The following is an 18,850-nucleotide window of genomic DNA, read 5'->3' on the forward strand; positions in this document are numbered from 1 at the left end:
CTGTGCAAGCGATAATATTGAAATGGAAGGAGTATCAGACCACTGCAAATCTACCAAGACCTGGCCGTCCCTCTAAACTTTCAGCTCATACAAGGAGAAGACTGATCAGAGATGCAGCCAAGAGGCCCATGATCACTCTGGATGAACTGCAGAGATCTACAGCTGAGGTGGGAGACTCTGTCCATAGGACAACAATCAGTCGTATATTGCACAAATCTGGCCTTTATGGAAGAGTGGCAAGAAGAAAGCCATTTCTTAAAGATATCCATAAAAAGTGTTGTTTAAAGTTTGACACAAGCCACCTGGGAGACACACCAAACATGTGGAAGAAGGTGCTCTGGTCAGATGAAACCAAAATGGAACTTTTTGGCAACAATGCAAAACGTTATGTTTGGCGTAAAAGCAACACAGCTGAACACACCATCCCCACTGTCAAACATGGTGGTGGCAGCATCATGGTTTGGGCCTGCTTTTCTTCAGCAGGGACAGGGAAGATGGTTAAAATTGATGGGAAGATGGATGGAGCCAAATACAGGACCATTCTGGAAGAAAACCTGATGGAGTCTGCAAAAGACTTGAGACTGGGACGGAGATTTGTCTTCCAACAAGACAATGATCCAAAACATAAAGCAAAATCTACAATGGAATGGTTCAAAAATAAACATATCCAGGTGTTAGAATGGCCAAGTCAAAGTCCAGACCTGAATCCAATCGAGAATCTGTGGAAAGAACTGAAAACTGCTGTTCACAAATGCTCTCCATCCAACCTCACTGAGCTCGAGCTGTTTTGCAAGGAGGAATGGGAAAAAAATTCAGTCTCTCGATGTGCAAAACTGATAGAGACATACCCCAAGCGACTTACAGCTGTAATCGCAGCAAAAGGTGGCGCTACAAAGTATTAACTTAAGGGGGCTGAATAATTTTGCACGCCCAATTTTTCAGTTTTTGATTTGTTAAAAAAGTTTGAAATATCCAATAAATGTCGTTCCACTTCATGATTGTGTCCCACTTGTTGTTGATTCTTCACAAAAAAATACAGTTTTATATCTTTATGTTTGAAGCCTAAAATGTGGCAAAAGGTCGCAAAGTTCAAGGGGGCCGAATACTTTCGCAAGGCACTGTAACTATCCACATGTGCAATGCCTGCAGAACACATCTGCATTGGTAGCTGTCAATCAAGCTAGCTGTTCAAAAAGATCTGTATTATCTGAATGGACGTGTCACATTTAAAACCAAACAATGTTGCAGAATGACCTTTTCATTGTATCAGTGTGTGCATGTGTGTGGGGTGAGAACGTTATTGTATTGGTCAGTGAGTGTGTGCGGTGTGAAAACCCTTTTGAGTCTGAACGTAGCTAGCCATTTCATCACTGCGGACGCACTGCACGTGTAAAGTCAGCAACAATAAGCCATGCAGTGCACGCACGCCTGTGTAGCGCTAACGTTGTGTAAAGTCAGTTGCGACCCCCCCCCCCCCCCCCCCGGTTGAGAATCACTGCTCTAGACAACCTTTACTCCACACACAGAGACATACAAAGCGCTCCCTCTCCCTCCATTTGCCAAATCTGAACAAAATTCTATGGCCTGATTCCTGCTTACAAGCTAAAACTAAAACAGGAAGTACCAGTGACTCGCTCAATACGGAAGGGGTCAGATGATGCAAATGCTAAGCTACAGGACTGTTTTGCCAGCATAGACTGGAAAATGTTCATCAATAAGTGCATCGATGACGTTGTCCCCACAGTTGACCGTACGTGCATTCCCCAACCAGAAGCCATGGATTACAGGCAACATCGGCACTGAGCTAAAGGGTTGAGCTGCCGCTTTCAAGGAGTGGACTCTAACCTGGACACTTATATGAAATCCCGCTATGCCCTCAGAGGAACCATGAAACAGGCAAAGCATAAATACAGGACTAAGATCGAATCGTACTACACCGGCTCCAATGCTCGTCGGATGTGGCAGGGCTTGTAAACTATTACGGACTACAAAGGGAAGCCCAGCCGCGAGCTGCGGAGTGACACAAGCCTACCAGACAAGCTAAATTAATTCTATGCATGCTTCGAGGCAAGCAACACTGAAGCATGCATGAGAGCACCAGCTGTTCCGGAGGACTGTGTGATCATGCTCGCCATAGCAGATGTGAATGTTGACCTGTTTAAAGGTCTTACAAGGCCGCAGGGCCAGACGGATTACCAGCACGCGTACTCCGAGCATTCGCTGACCATCTGGCAAGTGTCTTCACTGACATTTTCAACCTGTCCCTGGCCGAGTCTGTCATACCTACATGTTTCAAGCAGACCACCATAGCCCCTGTGGCAAGGAACACCAAGGTAACCTGCCTAAATGACTACCGACCTTCACTTCTGTAGCCTGAAGTGCTTTGAAAGGCTAGTCATGGCTCACATCAACACCATCATCCCAGAAACCCTAGACCCACTCCAATTTTCATACTGTCCCAACAAATCCACAGACGACGCAATCTCTATTGCACTCAACACTGCCCTTTCCCAACTGGACAAAAGGAACACATACGTCAGAATGCAGCATTCAACACCATATGCCCTCAAAGCTCATCACTAAGCTAAGGACTCTGGGACTAAACACATCCCTCTGCAACTGGATCCTGGACTTACTGACGGGCCGCCCCCAGGTGGTAAGGGTAGGGAACAACACATCTGCCATGTTGATCCTCAAAGCTGGGGCCCCTCAGGGGTGCGTGCTTAGTCCCCTCCTGTACTCCCTGTTCACCCATGACTGCGTGGCCACGCATGACTCCAACACCCTCATTAAGTTTGCCAACAACACAACGGTGGTAGGCCTGATCATCAACAACGATGAGAGCCTATGTGGAGGAGGTCAATGACCTGGAAGTGTGGTGCCAGGACAACAACCTTTCCCTCAACATGATCAGAATAAAAGATATGATTGTAGACAACAAGAAAAGGGGGGCCGAGCATGCCCCCTCCAAATCACCAACAAACTATCATGGTCCAAACACACCAAGACAGTCGTGAAGAGGGCACGACAAAGCCTATTTCCCTATTTTCTCAGGAGACTGAAAAGATTTGGCATGGGTCCTCAGATCTTCAAAGTTCTACAGCTGTACCATCGAGAGCATCCTGACTGGTATGGCAACTGCTCGGCCTCCGACCGCAAGGCGCTATAGAGGGTAGTCCGTATGGTCCGGGCCGAGCTTTCTGCCATCCAGGACCTCTATACCAGGCGGTGTCAGAGGAAGGCCCTAAAAATTGCCAAAGACGCCAGTCACCCTAGTCATAGACTGTTCTCTCTGCTACCGCACGGCAAGCGGTACCGGAGCGCCAAGTCTAGGTCCAAAAGGCTTCTTAACAGCTTCTACCCCCAAGCAATAAGACTCCCAAACAGCTAATCAAATGGCTACCCAGACTTTTTGGAATTGCCCCCCCCCCCCACCCCCTCTTTGACACTGCTGCTACTCTCTGTTTATTATCTACGCATAGTCACTTTACCTCTAGCTACATGTACATATTACCTTGACTAACCTGTACCCACGCACATTGACTCGGTACTGGTGCCCCCTGTATATAGCCTCTTTATTGTTGCTTTATTTAAAAAAAACTTTTTAGTAAATATTTTTCTTAACTGCATTGTTGGTTAAGGGCTTGTAAGTAAGCATTTCACTGTAAAGTCTACACCTGTTGTATTCGGCGTGTGGGTGTGCATCTGTGTGTGTTTATACCTTGTGTATTTACAATAAAGTATGTCACGTTTCTCTCCAGGTGCTGAGCAGTGGGTTAGAGGTCAATGCAGAGCAGCAGGAGATGGAGACGGTTCTGGTTGAGGCCCTGGGAACAGTGAAGACTGAACTAGACTCCCTACCTCACCTTGTACATAGAAGTAAATGGCTCAGGGAGGAGGTAGCAATGAGAGGGGAGGTAGGGGTCAAAGGTGAGGGGGACAGGACATTGGCTCTCCTGCAGCAGTATTCTGAGCTCTTACTAAAGTCAGTGGAGAAGAGACTGGACAACAAGATCTAAAAATGATACATACACAGAAGATGCATTCAAGCAGACATGCATATGAATTAAATGCGTATTACACATATGAAAATACACACAGACAGGAATCGCTCGGTAATCAACAAATCATAAGGACAATGAGAACCGGACACTTCCTCATAGAGAAGTTTAATAAAATATTAAATAGAGTGAAGATGGATAAATGAGTTGTTAAAAATGTCTTGTGTGTATTTATTTTATATGACTCAGTACTACTGCAACGTTGAGGAAGAACTTGTAAGCAATCGTTTCACTGTACTTCTTACACCTGCACATAACAAATAAACTGATTAGATTTGTATTTGATTTTGAATGGCTGTAGAGATTAATGAAGGGAGGAATGAAGGAAGGAAAAATTAATTTATTCTGGGACTGCACTGTGGGCAAATATGTCCTGTCCACTATTGAGGGGAGAAAATGACATGGGTTTTCCCTAAGAAAATGGAGTGGCCATAAATCCTTTATGCCGGTTTTATCCTTTTAACTGTGAATTCTCAAACATTTTTAGCTTGCACGGCAAGGGTAGACATGTTTACATTCACTAACTGTGCGATGCCACTGACTTTTCTCAATGATGATCATGTGTCTTACTCCACATGTTTTTGAATCTATGCTTAATGTCTCTATTTCCCCTGGTTTTATTGTGAGTGTTGTGTGAATGTGATTTGTTTGTGTGCATCGAGTTGACTGTCAAACCTGTCTTGATATTGCAGTTGTATGAGAGGTCTGATACAATAAAAATATTTCAAAGATAACTTCATTCAATTTAATGGTTTTATTTCATACAATTTTACATTTGACATTTTAGTCATTTAGCAGGCGCTCTTATCCAGAGCGACTTATAGTAGTGCGTGCATACATTTTCATACTTTTTTACCATACTGTTCTACCATGGGTATCGAACCCACAACCCTGGCGTTGCAAGCGCCATACTCTACCAACTGATTGACAGTGGCAAAAATTAACCCAGCTGGTTAGATTCTAAAAACGACCCCTGAAGGACGCTGAATCCTCTCATATAGAGACGTTCTGTAACTACTGATATCTTTAGTCAGTTCAAAGTCATAAAGTATGTATATTTATATAGACATTCAACAGAAAAAAGTTATGAAATATAAGAATTACCATTAAATGGCAGTGTTGAATTCTTAGGCCTTTTAACATTACACACATTTGCAGATGGAGTGTTTGTTAGTGGGAATTAATGTGGTTTTAAGTGTACAGCTCATTATCATCATAAAACGGGTGCAAAGACAAATGCAGATTGATGCCATGTTACGCATGTAGCCTCTGCTGGGTGTTATATACTGTATGTGGGTGTCATGGCATTGTTTCTACGTTGATGGAGGTGAGGATGACATCATAGAGGATGTTGACGCGATCGATCTGGCTGAGTTCTCTGACACGGTGTTTAAACTCAAACAGCTGTGCTCTGTTCACAGCCACCTTGAACTCCCCAGATGTAACCAGAATCTTCATCTGAAAGGAAAGGAAAGACGAACACTCTTAAAGACGCACTATGCAGAAATCACTCAAATCACGTCATTTCCTGGTTGCTAAAAATTCTAATAGTTTGCCTAATTTCAGTTCATGTGACAAAACAAGCAAGTATAGTGTAGAGAATCATTGTACCATCTGAACACAGGAGGCTGCTGAGAGGAGCACGGCTCATTATAATGGCTGTAATGGAACTGCTGCAATGGAATCAAGCACATGTGTTTGATGTGTCCGATACCATTCCATTCACTCTGTTCCATGCATTACTATGAGCCGTTCTCCTCAATGAAGGTGCCACTGACCACCTCTGCATCTAAACCACTGTGAAATATATTTTCAAAAAGCAAAAGTATTGTTTTTCTTCAGCTGTTTGAAGCTGCTATACAAAACCAAAAGTAGGCCAACAAAAAAAAAAACTTTAGAACTAAAAGCATAGAAATAGTGCATAGATCTACCGCTTCTGAGACTTGCTTTCAATGAGAATGACAGATCTATAACACATTTGTATGTGAATTTGGTCGGGTTGCCCCAAAAGTGACGTTGCAGCTTTAAGCCAGATTGGCTTTGCAAAATAGCCTGGTTCGATAAAGATCCCTGAAAGGTACATCTGACTACCTTCCGGACACTCAACAACACATAGACTCACAGACAATGCTTCAGAGAGACGATATCCCACAGTGCTGATCTATAACCTACTTTAGTTAAAGTACTTTATCCCTGTACTAACCTTAACTAGTAGAGATCAATAAAAACAACTAACCATCATTCTATGCTTTAATGATAGCAAACACACTTTTCTATGTTCCATTTCTTAGTTAGAACAGTAGGGGCTACAGTTGCACTGCTGTAAAGAATATTCCCACTGACCTCGAAGGACTGTCCTGCCATGAAGGGGAAACTTCCTTGTGTGTGCCTCTCCTCCTTCCCCCAGCGCTCTCCCACCTTGGTGTTCCTCACCACTGCCTGCTTGCCCCCCTCACTGAACCGAGAGTTGAGGTGGAAGGCGATGTCTTTACCTCGCAGGAAGTTGACTGTGAACCTGGAGGGGGGATACAAACCAACAAAAAAAATGAATCAAAAGAGGATGTTTAATTGATCAGATTGACTGTCACCCGACGAAGGCAGCTGACAGGTTCAGAACAATCAACTTTACAAATTGACACGTATGCTAACGTCCAATGCTTTCACTGGGTCTCTCCGGGATCTTCATACTCCTAGTAAACAACAAAGACCATAGTAGACTATGGTAGTTGATGAACTCACTGCTTAGCATTTGGTTTGACCCGGCCCATGATGGTGATCATCATCTTGTCGTAGATGCCTCTTTGTAGGTTCAGGTTGTAGGGCACGCTCTATACACCAACACAACACACTGACATTTAGGACATGGCTCTGTCTTCACACCAACACAACACACTGGCATTTTAGGACATGGCTCTGTCTTCACACCAACACAATTTATTGCAAATTTCCTCCTTCCATCCACATCCACTGTTGTGAAATTGTTAGATTACTTGTTAGATATTACTGCATGGTCGAAACTAGAAGCACAAGCTTTTCACTACACTCACATTAACATCTGCTAACCCTGTGTATGTGACCAATAACATTTGATTTGCTATAGAAACATCCTTCCCTCCCTCCTTGTCTCTCACCAATCCAGCTGGTGTCGGATTCCACTGTGGAGCAGGTGTGAAGCCATCTGTGTCCTGAACAGGGCCTAATGGCCATCCAGACCCTGGGTTAACGCTTGGGCTAAGGCCTGGGACTGGCCACCCTGGGACACTAGGCTGACTGGGGCCCTGGGCCTGGGCTTGAATCAGAGCTGGGCCTTGAGGTTGAAAATGCTGGGGTGTAGGCTGAGGCTGGAATTGGGGAGGCTGGGGATGGGGTCCAGGCCAGCATGGCTGGCAGGAATGGGCTGGGGATGGTTGTGGTTGGGGACCAGGCCAGTTTAGGGATGGAGCTGGGGCTGGTTGGGATGGTTGCGGACCAGGCCAGTTCCAGTTTTGGGTTGGAGCTGGGGCTGGTTGGGATGGCTGTTGCCCAGGCCAGCAGGGGGTGTTGGGCTGCCCAGGAAAACAGGGCATTGGCTGAGGTTGAGCCGGAGTTGGGGCTGGTTGGGATGGTTGTGGACCAGGCCAGCAGGGGGTGCTGGGCTGCCCAGGAAAACAGGGCATGGCCTGGGGTTGGGTGGGCTGTTGGCCAGGCTGTGTCGACCAGACAAGACCCCCTGGTTGCTTCTGACTGGGCCAGATACCGTTGCTTCCCTGGGGGGTATAACCAGAGGACAGCCACACAGAGCATCAGAGAGCTGGGGGGGGGGGGGGGGGGGGGGTCAAGATTAATACACACACACACCGTCAACGATACACACATGCACACTGGCACCAACACTCATGCACACACTCCTATACATACAGACACAGACACAGACAGACTATTTCCACACAATATTTCAAGAATACTGAGAAAGTTCCTTTCTGGGATAGTTCTCAGTCATTAGTTGTCAGTGTAGAGGTTGGAGGGGGTGAGGTACTTACTTCCATAGTATCTGTAAGTAAAGAGAGAACAGCATCACTACGATTTTTTATCTTCATCAGAAACGGAAGCAGTGTTGCAGCCATGGTCCCCTAACAGCAGAAAAAAATCCCTCTAGCAAATCACCACGGTCAAATCATCAGGGCATTCAGTTCAAGTTCATCGTTTCCCCCAGTTTCATCCCCGATTATACCAGCTTATCCTAAGGGACATTAGAGAGGGACAGTCATGTCCCCCTCTCCTCTAAAGTACCAACTGACAGCTCAGACAATAAGCAGGAGTTTGGAAACATTCCTTGGTGAATTCAAATTGGCTCACAACATCTCTGTATTATTGTAGACCAAGTCCCTACTCATAGACAGAGTATGAAGGTCGAAGGTCACCATAAAGACCATTGTAACACTGGAGTAAAGACCATTGTAATACTCTGAGGAAATTGACACAATATGGCATCTATTGCATAATAAAGCCCTTTGTGAGGAATGTGTATGGAACTGTGAGTCTGTTGTCTGTAATCATTCTGCCACAGTCACACAAGTGACTCTCCTCTCCTCCTGGCACATCAGATTCCACAGATAGCTACTCACCAATTACATCATAACCTGATTACCTGCCCTCAGGCTAGTCTTGCATTTGCTGTGCATTGTCTTTGTCTTATAGACTATAGCATGACAGCAATTATGATATGGATGCGTAGTATAAGATCGGCTCCCGTCCCATAATAGGCCTCCAAACCGTAACTGCAGTCCTGCCCAAATAAGTTGATTACCTTTTCTCAGCAGCTACGTTAAGAAGCAACAATTCAGTCTAACATATTTGCTTTGTATATTTCTTTGTCATTCAGAACGGGACATTCAAGCCGTAACGTCTTAGAGTTCTTAGTTATATATATATATATAATTTTTCTACTTTTGAACATTCCATAGATCAGTACAAATATTTCTTTACAATAATTAAAACATGTTTTCAAACAGCTTACTGAACATGTCTAATCTCTCTCATAGAAAATAATTGCCAAAATTGAGGTTTGTTTCACTCTATATGCCAGGACTTTTCACACTGCAAAAGGTTGGCTGGCCAAAGGAGAACATTTGGACTGCAGAATAGCACACTCTAAAGTCGGTTAACATCAACCTTTAGCCCAGAACTAAATTGGCTCGGCCGCAGAGCAGAGCAAGCACCAACTTTTGGGGAGGGCTAACCAATGTCAGAGATCAGCCAAAACTCAATTGGAATATTCCCTCACTAGCCTAGCGGTTAAGCACATTGGCCAATAACTGAAAGGTCGCTGGTTCAAATCTCTGAGCCGTCAAGGTGGAAAAATCTACCGTTCTGCCCTTGAGCAATGCAGTTAACCCCCAACATTAACTGCTCCCTGGGCACTGATGACATGGACGTTGATTAAGGCAGCCCCCCGCACCTCTCTGATTCAGAGGGGTTGGGTTAAATGTAGAAGACACATTATGGTTGAATGCTTTCAGTTGTGCAACTGACTAGGTATCCCTTTTCCCCTTCTATTGTATCATGAAATATGATTCTGCACAGCTGGAGCTAAGCTTGATTTCAAGTGAATTTAAAATTGCAACACAGTGTACAGTAAAACAATAAAAATACGATAAGAGCTCTAAACCAATGGGACAATACAATCTCAAACTCAGTCTCAAGACATAAATGAACACAACGTTACATTACCTGTTATTCACTGCGCTTCTCAGATGTAACACTGTAGAACCAGGTTGTTGAAGTGACAGCTAGACAGCTATAGCAGGAATCCACACACGCATATTTATGATCTCCTTTATACCTTCCCTTTTTCATTAGGCCACTCCCAACTCTCCTGGAAGAACCACGCCCAGGGGAAAATATTCCCTGTCACAACATCTCCCTTATCAAAGTATGTTCTTCAATCTCACTAAAAGCAGATAACTAAACTCAGAAAAAAAAGAAATGTCCCTTTTTCAGGACCTTGTCTTTCATAGAGAATTTTGTAAAGGGTTTAAACACTGTTTCCCATGTTTGTTCAATGAACCATAAACAATTAATGAACCTGCACCTGTGGAACGGTCGTTAAGACACTAACAGCTTACAGACGGTAGGCAATTAAGGTCACAGTTATGAAAACTTAGGACACTAAAGAGGCCTTTCTACTGACTCTGAAAAACACCAAAAGAAAGATGCCCTGGGTCCCTGCTCATCTGCGTAAACGTGCCTTAGGCATACTGCAAGGAGGTATGAGGACTGCAGATGTAGCCAGGGCAATAAATTGCAATGTCCGTACTGTGAGACGCCTAAGATAGCGCTACAGGGAGACAGGACGGACAGGATCGGTACATCCGAACATCACACCTGCGGGACAGGTACAGGATGGCAACAACAACTGCCCGAGTTAAACGCACAATCCCTGGACTGAGGGCTTGCAGACCTGTTGTAAGGCAGGTCCTCACCAGACATCACCGGCAACAACATCGCCTATGGGCACAAACCCACTATCGCTGGACCAGACAGGACTGGCAAAAAGTGCTCTTCGCTGACGAGTCGCAGTTTTGTCTCACCAGGGGTGATGGTCGGATTCGCGTTTATTGTCGAAGGAATGAGCATTACACCGAGGCCTGTACTCTGGAGCGGTATCGATTTGGAGGTGGAGGGTCTGTCACGGTCTGGGGCGGTGTGTCACAGCATCATCGGACTGAGCTTGTTGTCATTACAGGCAATCTCAACGCTGTGCGTTACAGGAAAGACATCCTCCTCCCTTATGTGGTACCCTTCTTGCCTCCAGCATGACAATGCCACCAACCATACTGCTCATTCTGTGCGTGATTTCCTTCAAGACAGGAATGTCAGTGTTCTGCCATGGCCAGCAAAGAGCCCAGGTCTCAAAATATACAAATATTTACACATGTTAACTATGCTGAAAATAAATGCAGTTGACAGAGAGAGGACGTTTCTTGTTTTGCTGAGTTTATATAAAAAATGTTTGTTGTAAAACAACTGTGGGACAATATATATGTAGGACATAAGCAATAATTTACAGCGCCTTCAGAGTGACTACCTCATCTCTGTAGCCCACACATACAACTATCTGTAAGGTCCCTCAGTCGAGCAGTGAATTTCTAACACAGATTCAACCACAAAGACCAGGGAGGTTTTCCAATGCCTTGCAAAGAAGGGCTCCTATTGGCAGATGGGTAAAAATATAAAAAGCAGACGTTGAATATCCTTTTTTTTAAACCAAGCAATTCAGTTAAGAACAAATTCTTATTTACAATGATGGCCTACACCAGCCAAGCCCTCCCCTAACCCGGATGACACTGCGACAATTGTGTGCCGCCCTATGGGACTCCCGGTCACAACCTGTTGTGATACAGCCTGGGATCAAACCATGGTCTAATAGTGATAGCTCTAGCACTGACATGCAGTGCCTTAGACCGCTGCTCCACCCTTTGAGCACGGTGAAGTTATGAATTACACTTTGGATGGTGTATCAATACACCCAGTCACTTAAAAAATACAGGCATCCTTAACTCAGTTGCCGGAGAGGAAGGAAACCGCTCAGGGATTTCACCTTTGAGGCAAATGGTGACTTTAAAACAGTTAGAGAGTTTAATGGTTGTGATAGGAGAAAACGGAGGATGGATCAACAACATTGTAGTTACTCCACAATACTAACCTAATTGACAGAGTAAAAAGAAGGAAGCCTGTACAGAATACAAATATTCCAAAACTGTTTGCAAAAAGGCACTAAAGTAAAACTGCAAAAAATTGGCAATGAAATTAACTTTATGCCCTGAATATAAAGTGTTTGGGGCAAATCCATCACGACACATCACTGAGTACCACTATTCATATTTTCAAGCATGGTGATGTCTCCATCATGTTATGTGTATGCTTATCTTCGGCATGGACTTGAATGTTTTTACTATAAAAATAAATGAGAGCTAAGCACAGGCGAAATCCTAAAGGAAAACCCAGTTCTGCTTTCCAACAGACCCTGGGAGACAAATTCACCTTTGAGCAGGACAATAATCTAAAACACAAGGCCAAATATACACTGGAGTTGCTTACCAAGATGACATTGGAAGTTCCTGAGTGGCCTAGTAACAGCTTTGACTTAAATCGTCTTGAAAATATTTGTCAAGACTTGAAAATGGCATTCTAGGAATGATCAACAACCAACTTGACAGAGCTTGAAGAATTTTTTAAAAGATGAATGTGTAAATATTGTATAATCCAGGTGTGCAATGCTCTTACAGACTTACCTAGAAAGACTCACAGCTGTAATCGCTGCCAATGGTGAATTCTTCTTACACTTTGACATTACAGGGTATTTTATGTAGATCGTTGACAAAAAAAAAAAGACAAATAAATCTATTTCATTCATACCACTTTGTAACACAACAATATGTGGGAAAAGTCATGTGTGAATACTTTCTGACAGCACTGAACATATACACTCAATAACTGACAGGGGGCGCTGTTTCGAAGCAACCATGCCTCAATTTTGGCAGCCCCCCCACCAATGAAAAAAATATTCGGAAAGCTATAAAAATGCATTTATTAATGTCTACATTTGTTTTTGCTATGTTTTACGCTATTACAGACACCTAATGCATACTTTTAAATTATGTGAGCTAAACATACAAATAATACAACAATTATATGTAAACGTTTTCCTTAAAGTATAATCTTTTTAAAGTTCTAATGTAACTGTCCCCACTACAACAACAAAATAGGTCATATAAAAACGTCCCTATAATATAAAAAAAAAAGGCACTTCCACTTCCATGGTGTTGATGCTCTTAAATTGTCATGGGTGTGGCTGGAATGCATCAACCCTTTTTCGAGAGAACAACACTGACACAATATTGAAATGTTGCCATAGAAACCAGGGAATTTTGTCTGTGTATGGTTATGTTGTATGTGTTTTATGTATATGTGTCTGTGCGCGCGCGCGTGCGTGTGTAGGTGTTAGCAGTGCGAAGTGGTAACCAGGGGGAAACCAACTGGCAAGTCCAAAGTATCTCACAAGACACTGGATTTCATTTAATTAGCACGACAGCGCCCATTGTCGTGCATACCCCCGTTTCCAAACGCAACGAACACAGGGAGGGCTTCTGACTCTGCTGTGGGTAACATGGCTGACTTCATTGCTCAGCAGCCAGTCATGAGACTGTGTCTCACAGACACTAACCAACTCCCTGACATGGTCTCTGTGCCAGGGACAGTAATGGCATTACAACAGACAGATACCTCCACTGTGTCAGAGCTGGGCTTGGTTCCCTATGCAGATAGGGTGAAAAGTCTATGTCATTGCACTGAGTCTGTAACGCATCATAAGAGGGCCCAGTCTAACAGTTTCCTGGTAACGGTGATGAACATAATCAACTCTGCTGATCCATCTCTCAACGTAAAAGTTATGTCATCGTTATTTCATTGTTATGACAGTGTTATGACAGTGTTCACCCTCCCGTAGTAAAGCTATTCCTGGAGATGTTCATTTTAATACCTGAATGAAACTGATAGCTAAAAAATATAAACCATGTTGAATGATTTTTAGAATCTCTCAGATTGAGTTTGGTTCCAGGTGTCAATCCTAATCCTTCTCTCCATCCATGATCAGATTATCTGTAGATATTGAAACCCCTTGCACCTATAACATCTGACCACCTCTATGGAAATCTAGCATGGTAACTTTAACTTTTTGTGCTGTCTTGCCACTTGCATGTTGTCACGCCAAACAATGACCATAGGAGTTGGCAAGACATCGCAAGCAGATCTGGGATCAGGCTAATTGTAATCCCCTGTGCACCTAACTTCTGGCGACTAAGGGCTCTATTCAATCCACATCACAGAAGTTCAGCTTTACAGCGTGATTGAAATTTAAAGGCAATGTTTCCCCTTTAGAGAGACTGCATTCACTTTAAACGCTGCATATGTTGGCTCAGTCAGAAATGACCTTTACATTTCTGTAATCTGTAAAAGGGCTGTGGTGACCGTATTAATGCCACCCCGGCGGTCAAGAGTCATGAAGGCATTCAAATTCCTTGTGACCGTCTAGTCACTGGTAATTAGGCTTCTCCAAACTCTGATGCTGCTGATGGTCATTAGTAGCCTACCAAACATGCTAACTGCCTGGTACTCAGCACTCCATTGTCCCGCTAATCCAGGGGTGGGCGATTCCAGTCCTCAGGGGCCTGATTGGCGTTGCACTTTTTTTTCTTCCATCCCTGGCAAACACAGCTGATTAATCAGATAGCATTCTAAACTGAAGACCATGATTAGGTGATTATTGGAGTCAGGTGTGTTAGCTGGGGCTGGGGCAAAACTGTGTCACCAATCAGGCTCTCGAGGACTGGAATTGCCCACCCCTGCTCTAATCAATGCAAATGTCTTCGAAAATCTAATCAAACACTTCAGGAGAGACCAGTGCATAGATGACACGGTCATTTTTCTCGCTGCCCCTGTTCCGAGACAGGTGCATATTAATTGTCCATTCTAAATCATAACAAATGTCACACATATATTATTTAGTATATGTAAAGACAATTAAATCAGGAATAGTCTGATGGGTGACAATATTAGCATATCACTTTTTTTATTACAACTTTTTCTAATTGTAGTCGCACACCTCTTGTAGCCTAGCCCATGGTCCTATATGTTTTGATAAGGTTTGTATCACAACTAAAGTGGCCAAATAACTTCTTAAAATGAAGCACATTAATCCGCTTTACAGGGGGTTTAGAGTCTAACTGGTAGACATAAGCAGCGTGTGAGTTTCAAGTTTGGGGAAGATTGTTTTCACCATAAAAATGCGCCTTTCTAATAAAAGCATTACATGCATAATCGTATTTGCGGTCACTTTTGATAATGGTGTTTTCCCGCTAATGGAACAGTCAGTGCTTATGGCCTACCACCATATGCGCATTGCTGTGCTTATAATGTGAAGAAATAGCCTAATAGTTTATCAACATTTTAAGGTAAATGTTCTGATCTGTTGCGTCAGCCACATTGTGTAAAAAATGTGTTTTGATGCTAGTGGTTGTATTAATTTGGGATCTATCACATCTCACAACTGCTTAAGAATATAATATATATGTTTGGAATATTTCTTTCTTGCACAGAATAGAATAGGTTGACTTTTGTACAATGCGGGATAGTAGATTGACATAGGCTAGTGCTTTTGCTGTTTGTTTGGCCTACTCATCTTGCTGGCTGATGAAAAGTCAATGTGAGCAGTTCTTCCAATATCTTCAATATTCACAGTTATGTCCCCAATGTGTCTGGCTTCACTTGTAACCTGTGAGAAAGACCCGATCCCGTGATGGAGAGCCAGGTGGGTGAGAGGTGCTTAGGAGTGCGCAGCACTCAGGGAGAAGGGCTCAACGCAGCACTCCGGGACAAGGGCACAACGGCCACTGGCCGCAAAAGGCATGGATTCTTTTACGGTGCATTACAGCCACAAAGGGGATGCCGCGGTGAAATTCGAGGCATTATCAAGTGCTTGTCAAATTGTGAATGAGAGACTAATGAAGTGTGTTCAGCCTGCACGACAAAAAAAACAAAGCAGAGCTCATGACTTTCAGGCGACTATTTTCAAATCATCATTAGAGTCTCATCATGCAGCCTTACAATGTACTAAACATCAAAACATAGCCCAACGTCTGTAGAACAACTAAAGTTACATTAATAACTCTAAATTAAGCATACAGGAGTACATATTTCTTTCTTAACCGCTTTATCACAGAATAGCCGCATGTGTTCACTCCCTCAAATTGTTTGGAGAAAATATTTATATTTTATTCAGCTTTGTTCAGTTGTATTCTATATTTAGTGCCCGCCACAGCCCTACTCTGCAACGCTAATATTTATTTATCTAATCCAGTCTTCTACCCAATTCCTGTAGATCATTATGGTGGAGAGAGGAGATTCATGGTCAAACTAACTCACAGCTAAATTAACGGTGTCCGCGGTAACAACAGCAAAACAACAAATCCCTACTTCTGTTCGCTATCTGGGATGTGTCCTTGATAGAAGCTTGGGAGGTGTGAGCATGGCCAATAAGGTGCTAGGGAAGGTTAATGCCAGGATGAAGTATTTGGCTAGAAAGTCCAAGCTGCTTGATAAGGACTCCATGAAAGTGCTAGCTACTGCCCTCATTCAATGCCATTTTGACTACGCTAGTACTTCCTGGTTTGGGGGCTTATCTAAGTTTATGAAAGGGACGCTCCAGATAGCCCAGAATAAGCTGATCATGGTAGTATTGAAGGTGAGCCCATGTACTCACATAGGCAGGAGCTTGTTTCAGGAACTAAACTGCATGCCTGTTGAGGCAAGGGTGTCCCAGATTAGACTAGGTTTGGTTTATAGGATTGTTTATGGTTCTGCCTGTTGAGGCTAGGGTGTCCCAGATAAGACTAGGTTTGGTTTACAGGAGTGTTTATGGTTCTGCCTGTTGAGGCTAGGGTGTCCCAGATTAGACAGGTTTGATTTACAGGAGTGTTTATGGTCCTGCACCCAGATATCTAACTGATTACTTTCCCCATGTGAGGGATGCGCACAATCACAGCACCAGATCAGGTGTTGCTGATGTGTGCTTATACAGGTTCAGGAGTAATGCTGGGATAGGTACTTTCTTGCATACTGGAGAACTCAGAATGGAATGAGTATGCCCAGAATGAGTCTGCCCATAAAAACGACATCCTCTCTGGGCAGCTTTAAAAACAAAGTTAAAATATGTTTGATGTCTGCTGTGCCCATATGAATAACCCCTATGATGTAACTGCAATGATGAGATAGGTGTTATTCTTCTTTGTTTTTATGTTTAATTATCAAGTGCCCAATCCTAACCCTAACTGGAAGTGCCAGTGTCGCACTTCTGCATCTGCGGTGAAAGGTGGCGGCGCTAGAGCGATGTTTGTCAGACCATGAGACATCCTGAAAATAGATCTTCTCATGAAAACGTCCGTAGCATCCAAACATGACCACTCTATGGAAAGGGGAGACACTCACGAACACGATGGTGGTCTCTATGACCCCCATAAGTGTCAGGGGACTTTTTTGAAGTCAGTTCCGTCGATGTGCCAACCTCTGTTTGGTAGCGTCCGAACCGTTTGGGCTACAAACTAATGGGACCCCACTTTGGAAAGGGGATATTCTCACGAACACTATGGTGTTTTCTGTTTTGCTCTGCATCCCCCACAAGTTTCACGAGACTCGTCTGAAGGTAACCGGTACTGGTTTTAAAAAAACGAATGGAAGTACGAAGGTAGTTTTGCACTTACCCAAAAAAATGGTTAAATATGTGTAAAAAATATATATACATCTATATATATATATATATTTCCATAGTTTAAAAAAAATATCTCCTAGATTTAGGAAAGACACTTCAAACCTTGTTTCTTATGATACATTTTTTGACATGTATGAATATGTGCCATTGGCCATATACCATGTCCCTTTAGGCCTTATTTTTTAAGTTTTTCTATGAAAAATAGTAAATGGTATGAGATGGTAATTATACATTTTATAGGATCAAATGCTAAAGCAGGAAGGTGTGAAAAAACGGCATTTGATAGTGTTTGGAATTGCTAACATGCTCCATGCTGTACATTGTATTGCTGATTTAAAATGTTTATAATACAGCATTAATTCAATCAAATCAAGTCCATCAAAGTACACAGAACCAAGCAGGTAGTTATGGTATTACAAACCAAGCATAGATAGTAAGGCCTATTGTATACTGTCTGCAATAATATGCTTGGCTGACAAAGCCCTCCTCAAGTATGATCGGGCCTCTCTGCAAAAGCAACATCCAGTAATATTGAAAATAATTTCAAATATGAAACAGAGAAGAGATGTTCAAAGTGAAAAAGTCACTGAAGTACCGTACAGTGTACAAAATAAGTGACTGAAATTACTGATCAATTAAATGTCCTTTTTTATGTATGGCCATATATTTCAAAAAAATTGACAACATTGTTCCAGAAATTGAGAAAAACTATATACAGTGGGGCAAAAAGGTATTTAGTCAGCCACCAATTGTGCAAGTTCTCCCACTTAAAAAGATGAGAGAGGCCTGTAATTTTCATCATAGGTACACTTCAACTATGACAGACAAAATAAGAAAAGAAAAATCACATTGTAGGATTTTTAATGAATTTATTTGCAAATTATGGTGGAAAATAAGTATTTGGTCAATGACAAAAGTTTATCTCAATACTTTGTTATATACCCTTTGTTGGCAATGACAGAGGTCAAACGTTTTCTGTCTTCACAAGGTTTTCACACACTGTTGCTGGTATTTTGGCCCATTCCTCCATGCAGATCTCTTCTAGAGCAGTGATGTTTTGGGGCTGTTGCTGGGCAACACGGACTTTCAACTCCCTCCAAAGCTTTTCTATTGGGTTGAGATCTGGAGACTGGCTAGGCCACTCCAGGACCTTGAAATGCTTCTTACGAAGCCACTCCTTCGTTGCCCGGGCGGTGTGTTTTGGATCATTGTCATGCTGAAAGACCCAGCCACGTTTCATCTTCATTGCCCTTGCTGATGGAAGGAGGTTTTCACTCAAAATCTCACAATACATGGCCCCATTCATTCTTTCCTTTACACGGATCAGTCGTCCTGGTCCCTTTGCAGAAAAACAGCCCCAAAGCATGATGTTTCCACCCCCATGCTTCATAGTAGGTATGGTGTTCTATGGATGCAACTCAGCATTCTTTGTCCTCCAAACAGGACGAGTTGAGTTTTTACCAAAAAGTTATATTTTGGTTTCATC

At 43.1% G+C, this 18,850-nt stretch overlaps 2 protein-coding genes across 10 annotated transcripts in view; one reads left to right on the forward strand and one right to left on the reverse strand.

Annotated features, from left to right (window-relative positions):
- LOC110529234 (mitogen-activated protein kinase-binding protein 1) overlaps positions 1-4,795 on the forward strand; it is a 49,585-nt gene extending 44,790 nt beyond the window's left edge. For 4 of the 6 annotated variants that reach the window (XR_016497782.1, XM_090243348.1, XM_090243351.1 and 1 more), the window contains one exon: positions 3,762-4,795. Coding sequence is in view for 4 of the 6 variants with exons in the window: in XM_090243348.1 (XP_090099474.1) it covers positions 3,762-4,019 (258 nt within the window). In the remaining 2 variants the exon portion in view is untranslated. The remainder of the gene's footprint in view (positions 1-3,761) is intronic. The other 2 variants (XR_016497783.1, XM_090243352.1) reach the window with 1 other exon arrangement.
- A 5-nt stretch (positions 4,796-4,800) lies between these two features.
- LOC118936680 (uncharacterized) lies at positions 4,801-9,854 on the reverse strand. 4 transcript variants are annotated; one of them, XM_036985396.2, is made up of 6 exons: positions 9,771-9,854; positions 8,081-8,091; positions 7,193-7,807; positions 6,801-6,889; positions 6,405-6,576; positions 4,801-5,519 (listed from the first exon to the last, which is right to left on the reverse strand). In XM_036985396.2, the coding sequence occupies exons 2-6, from the start codon at positions 8,084-8,086 to the stop codon at positions 5,361-5,363; spliced, it is 1,041 nt and encodes a 346-aa protein (XP_036841291.2). In that variant the 5' UTR covers positions 8,087-8,091; positions 9,771-9,854; the 3' UTR covers positions 4,801-5,360. The 4 variants fall into 4 exon arrangements, with proteins under 4 accessions (XP_036841291.2, XP_036841290.2, XP_036841292.2 ...); XM_036985395.2 differs by having other exon boundaries at positions 8,081-8,170; XM_036985397.2 differs by lacking the exon at positions 8,081-8,091.
- Positions 9,855-18,850: the final 8,996 nt, after the last annotated feature.

This window comes from Oncorhynchus mykiss, chromosome 8, assembly GCF_057628025.1.
Source record: "Oncorhynchus mykiss isolate SJ-2025 chromosome 8, ASM5762802v1, whole genome shotgun sequence".
NCBI lineage: Eukaryota > Metazoa > Chordata > Actinopteri > Salmoniformes > Salmonidae > Oncorhynchus > Oncorhynchus mykiss.

Excerpts from the sequence above, each read along its gene's own strand:
- LOC118936680 (XM_036985395.2), bottom strand. The coding sequence starts at position 8,164 with ATGGCTGCAACACTGCTTCCGTTTCTGATGAAGATAAAAAATCGTAGT. Across the intron at positions 6,890-7,192 it reads ATCCGACACCAGCTGGATTG|AGCGTGCCCTACAACCTGAA; the intron begins GTGAGAGACAAG and ends GTTGGTGTATAG. Across the intron at positions 6,577-6,800 it reads GTCAAACCAAATGCTAAGCA|GTTCACAGTCAACTTCCTGC; the intron begins GTGAGTTCATCA and ends TCCCCCCTCCAG.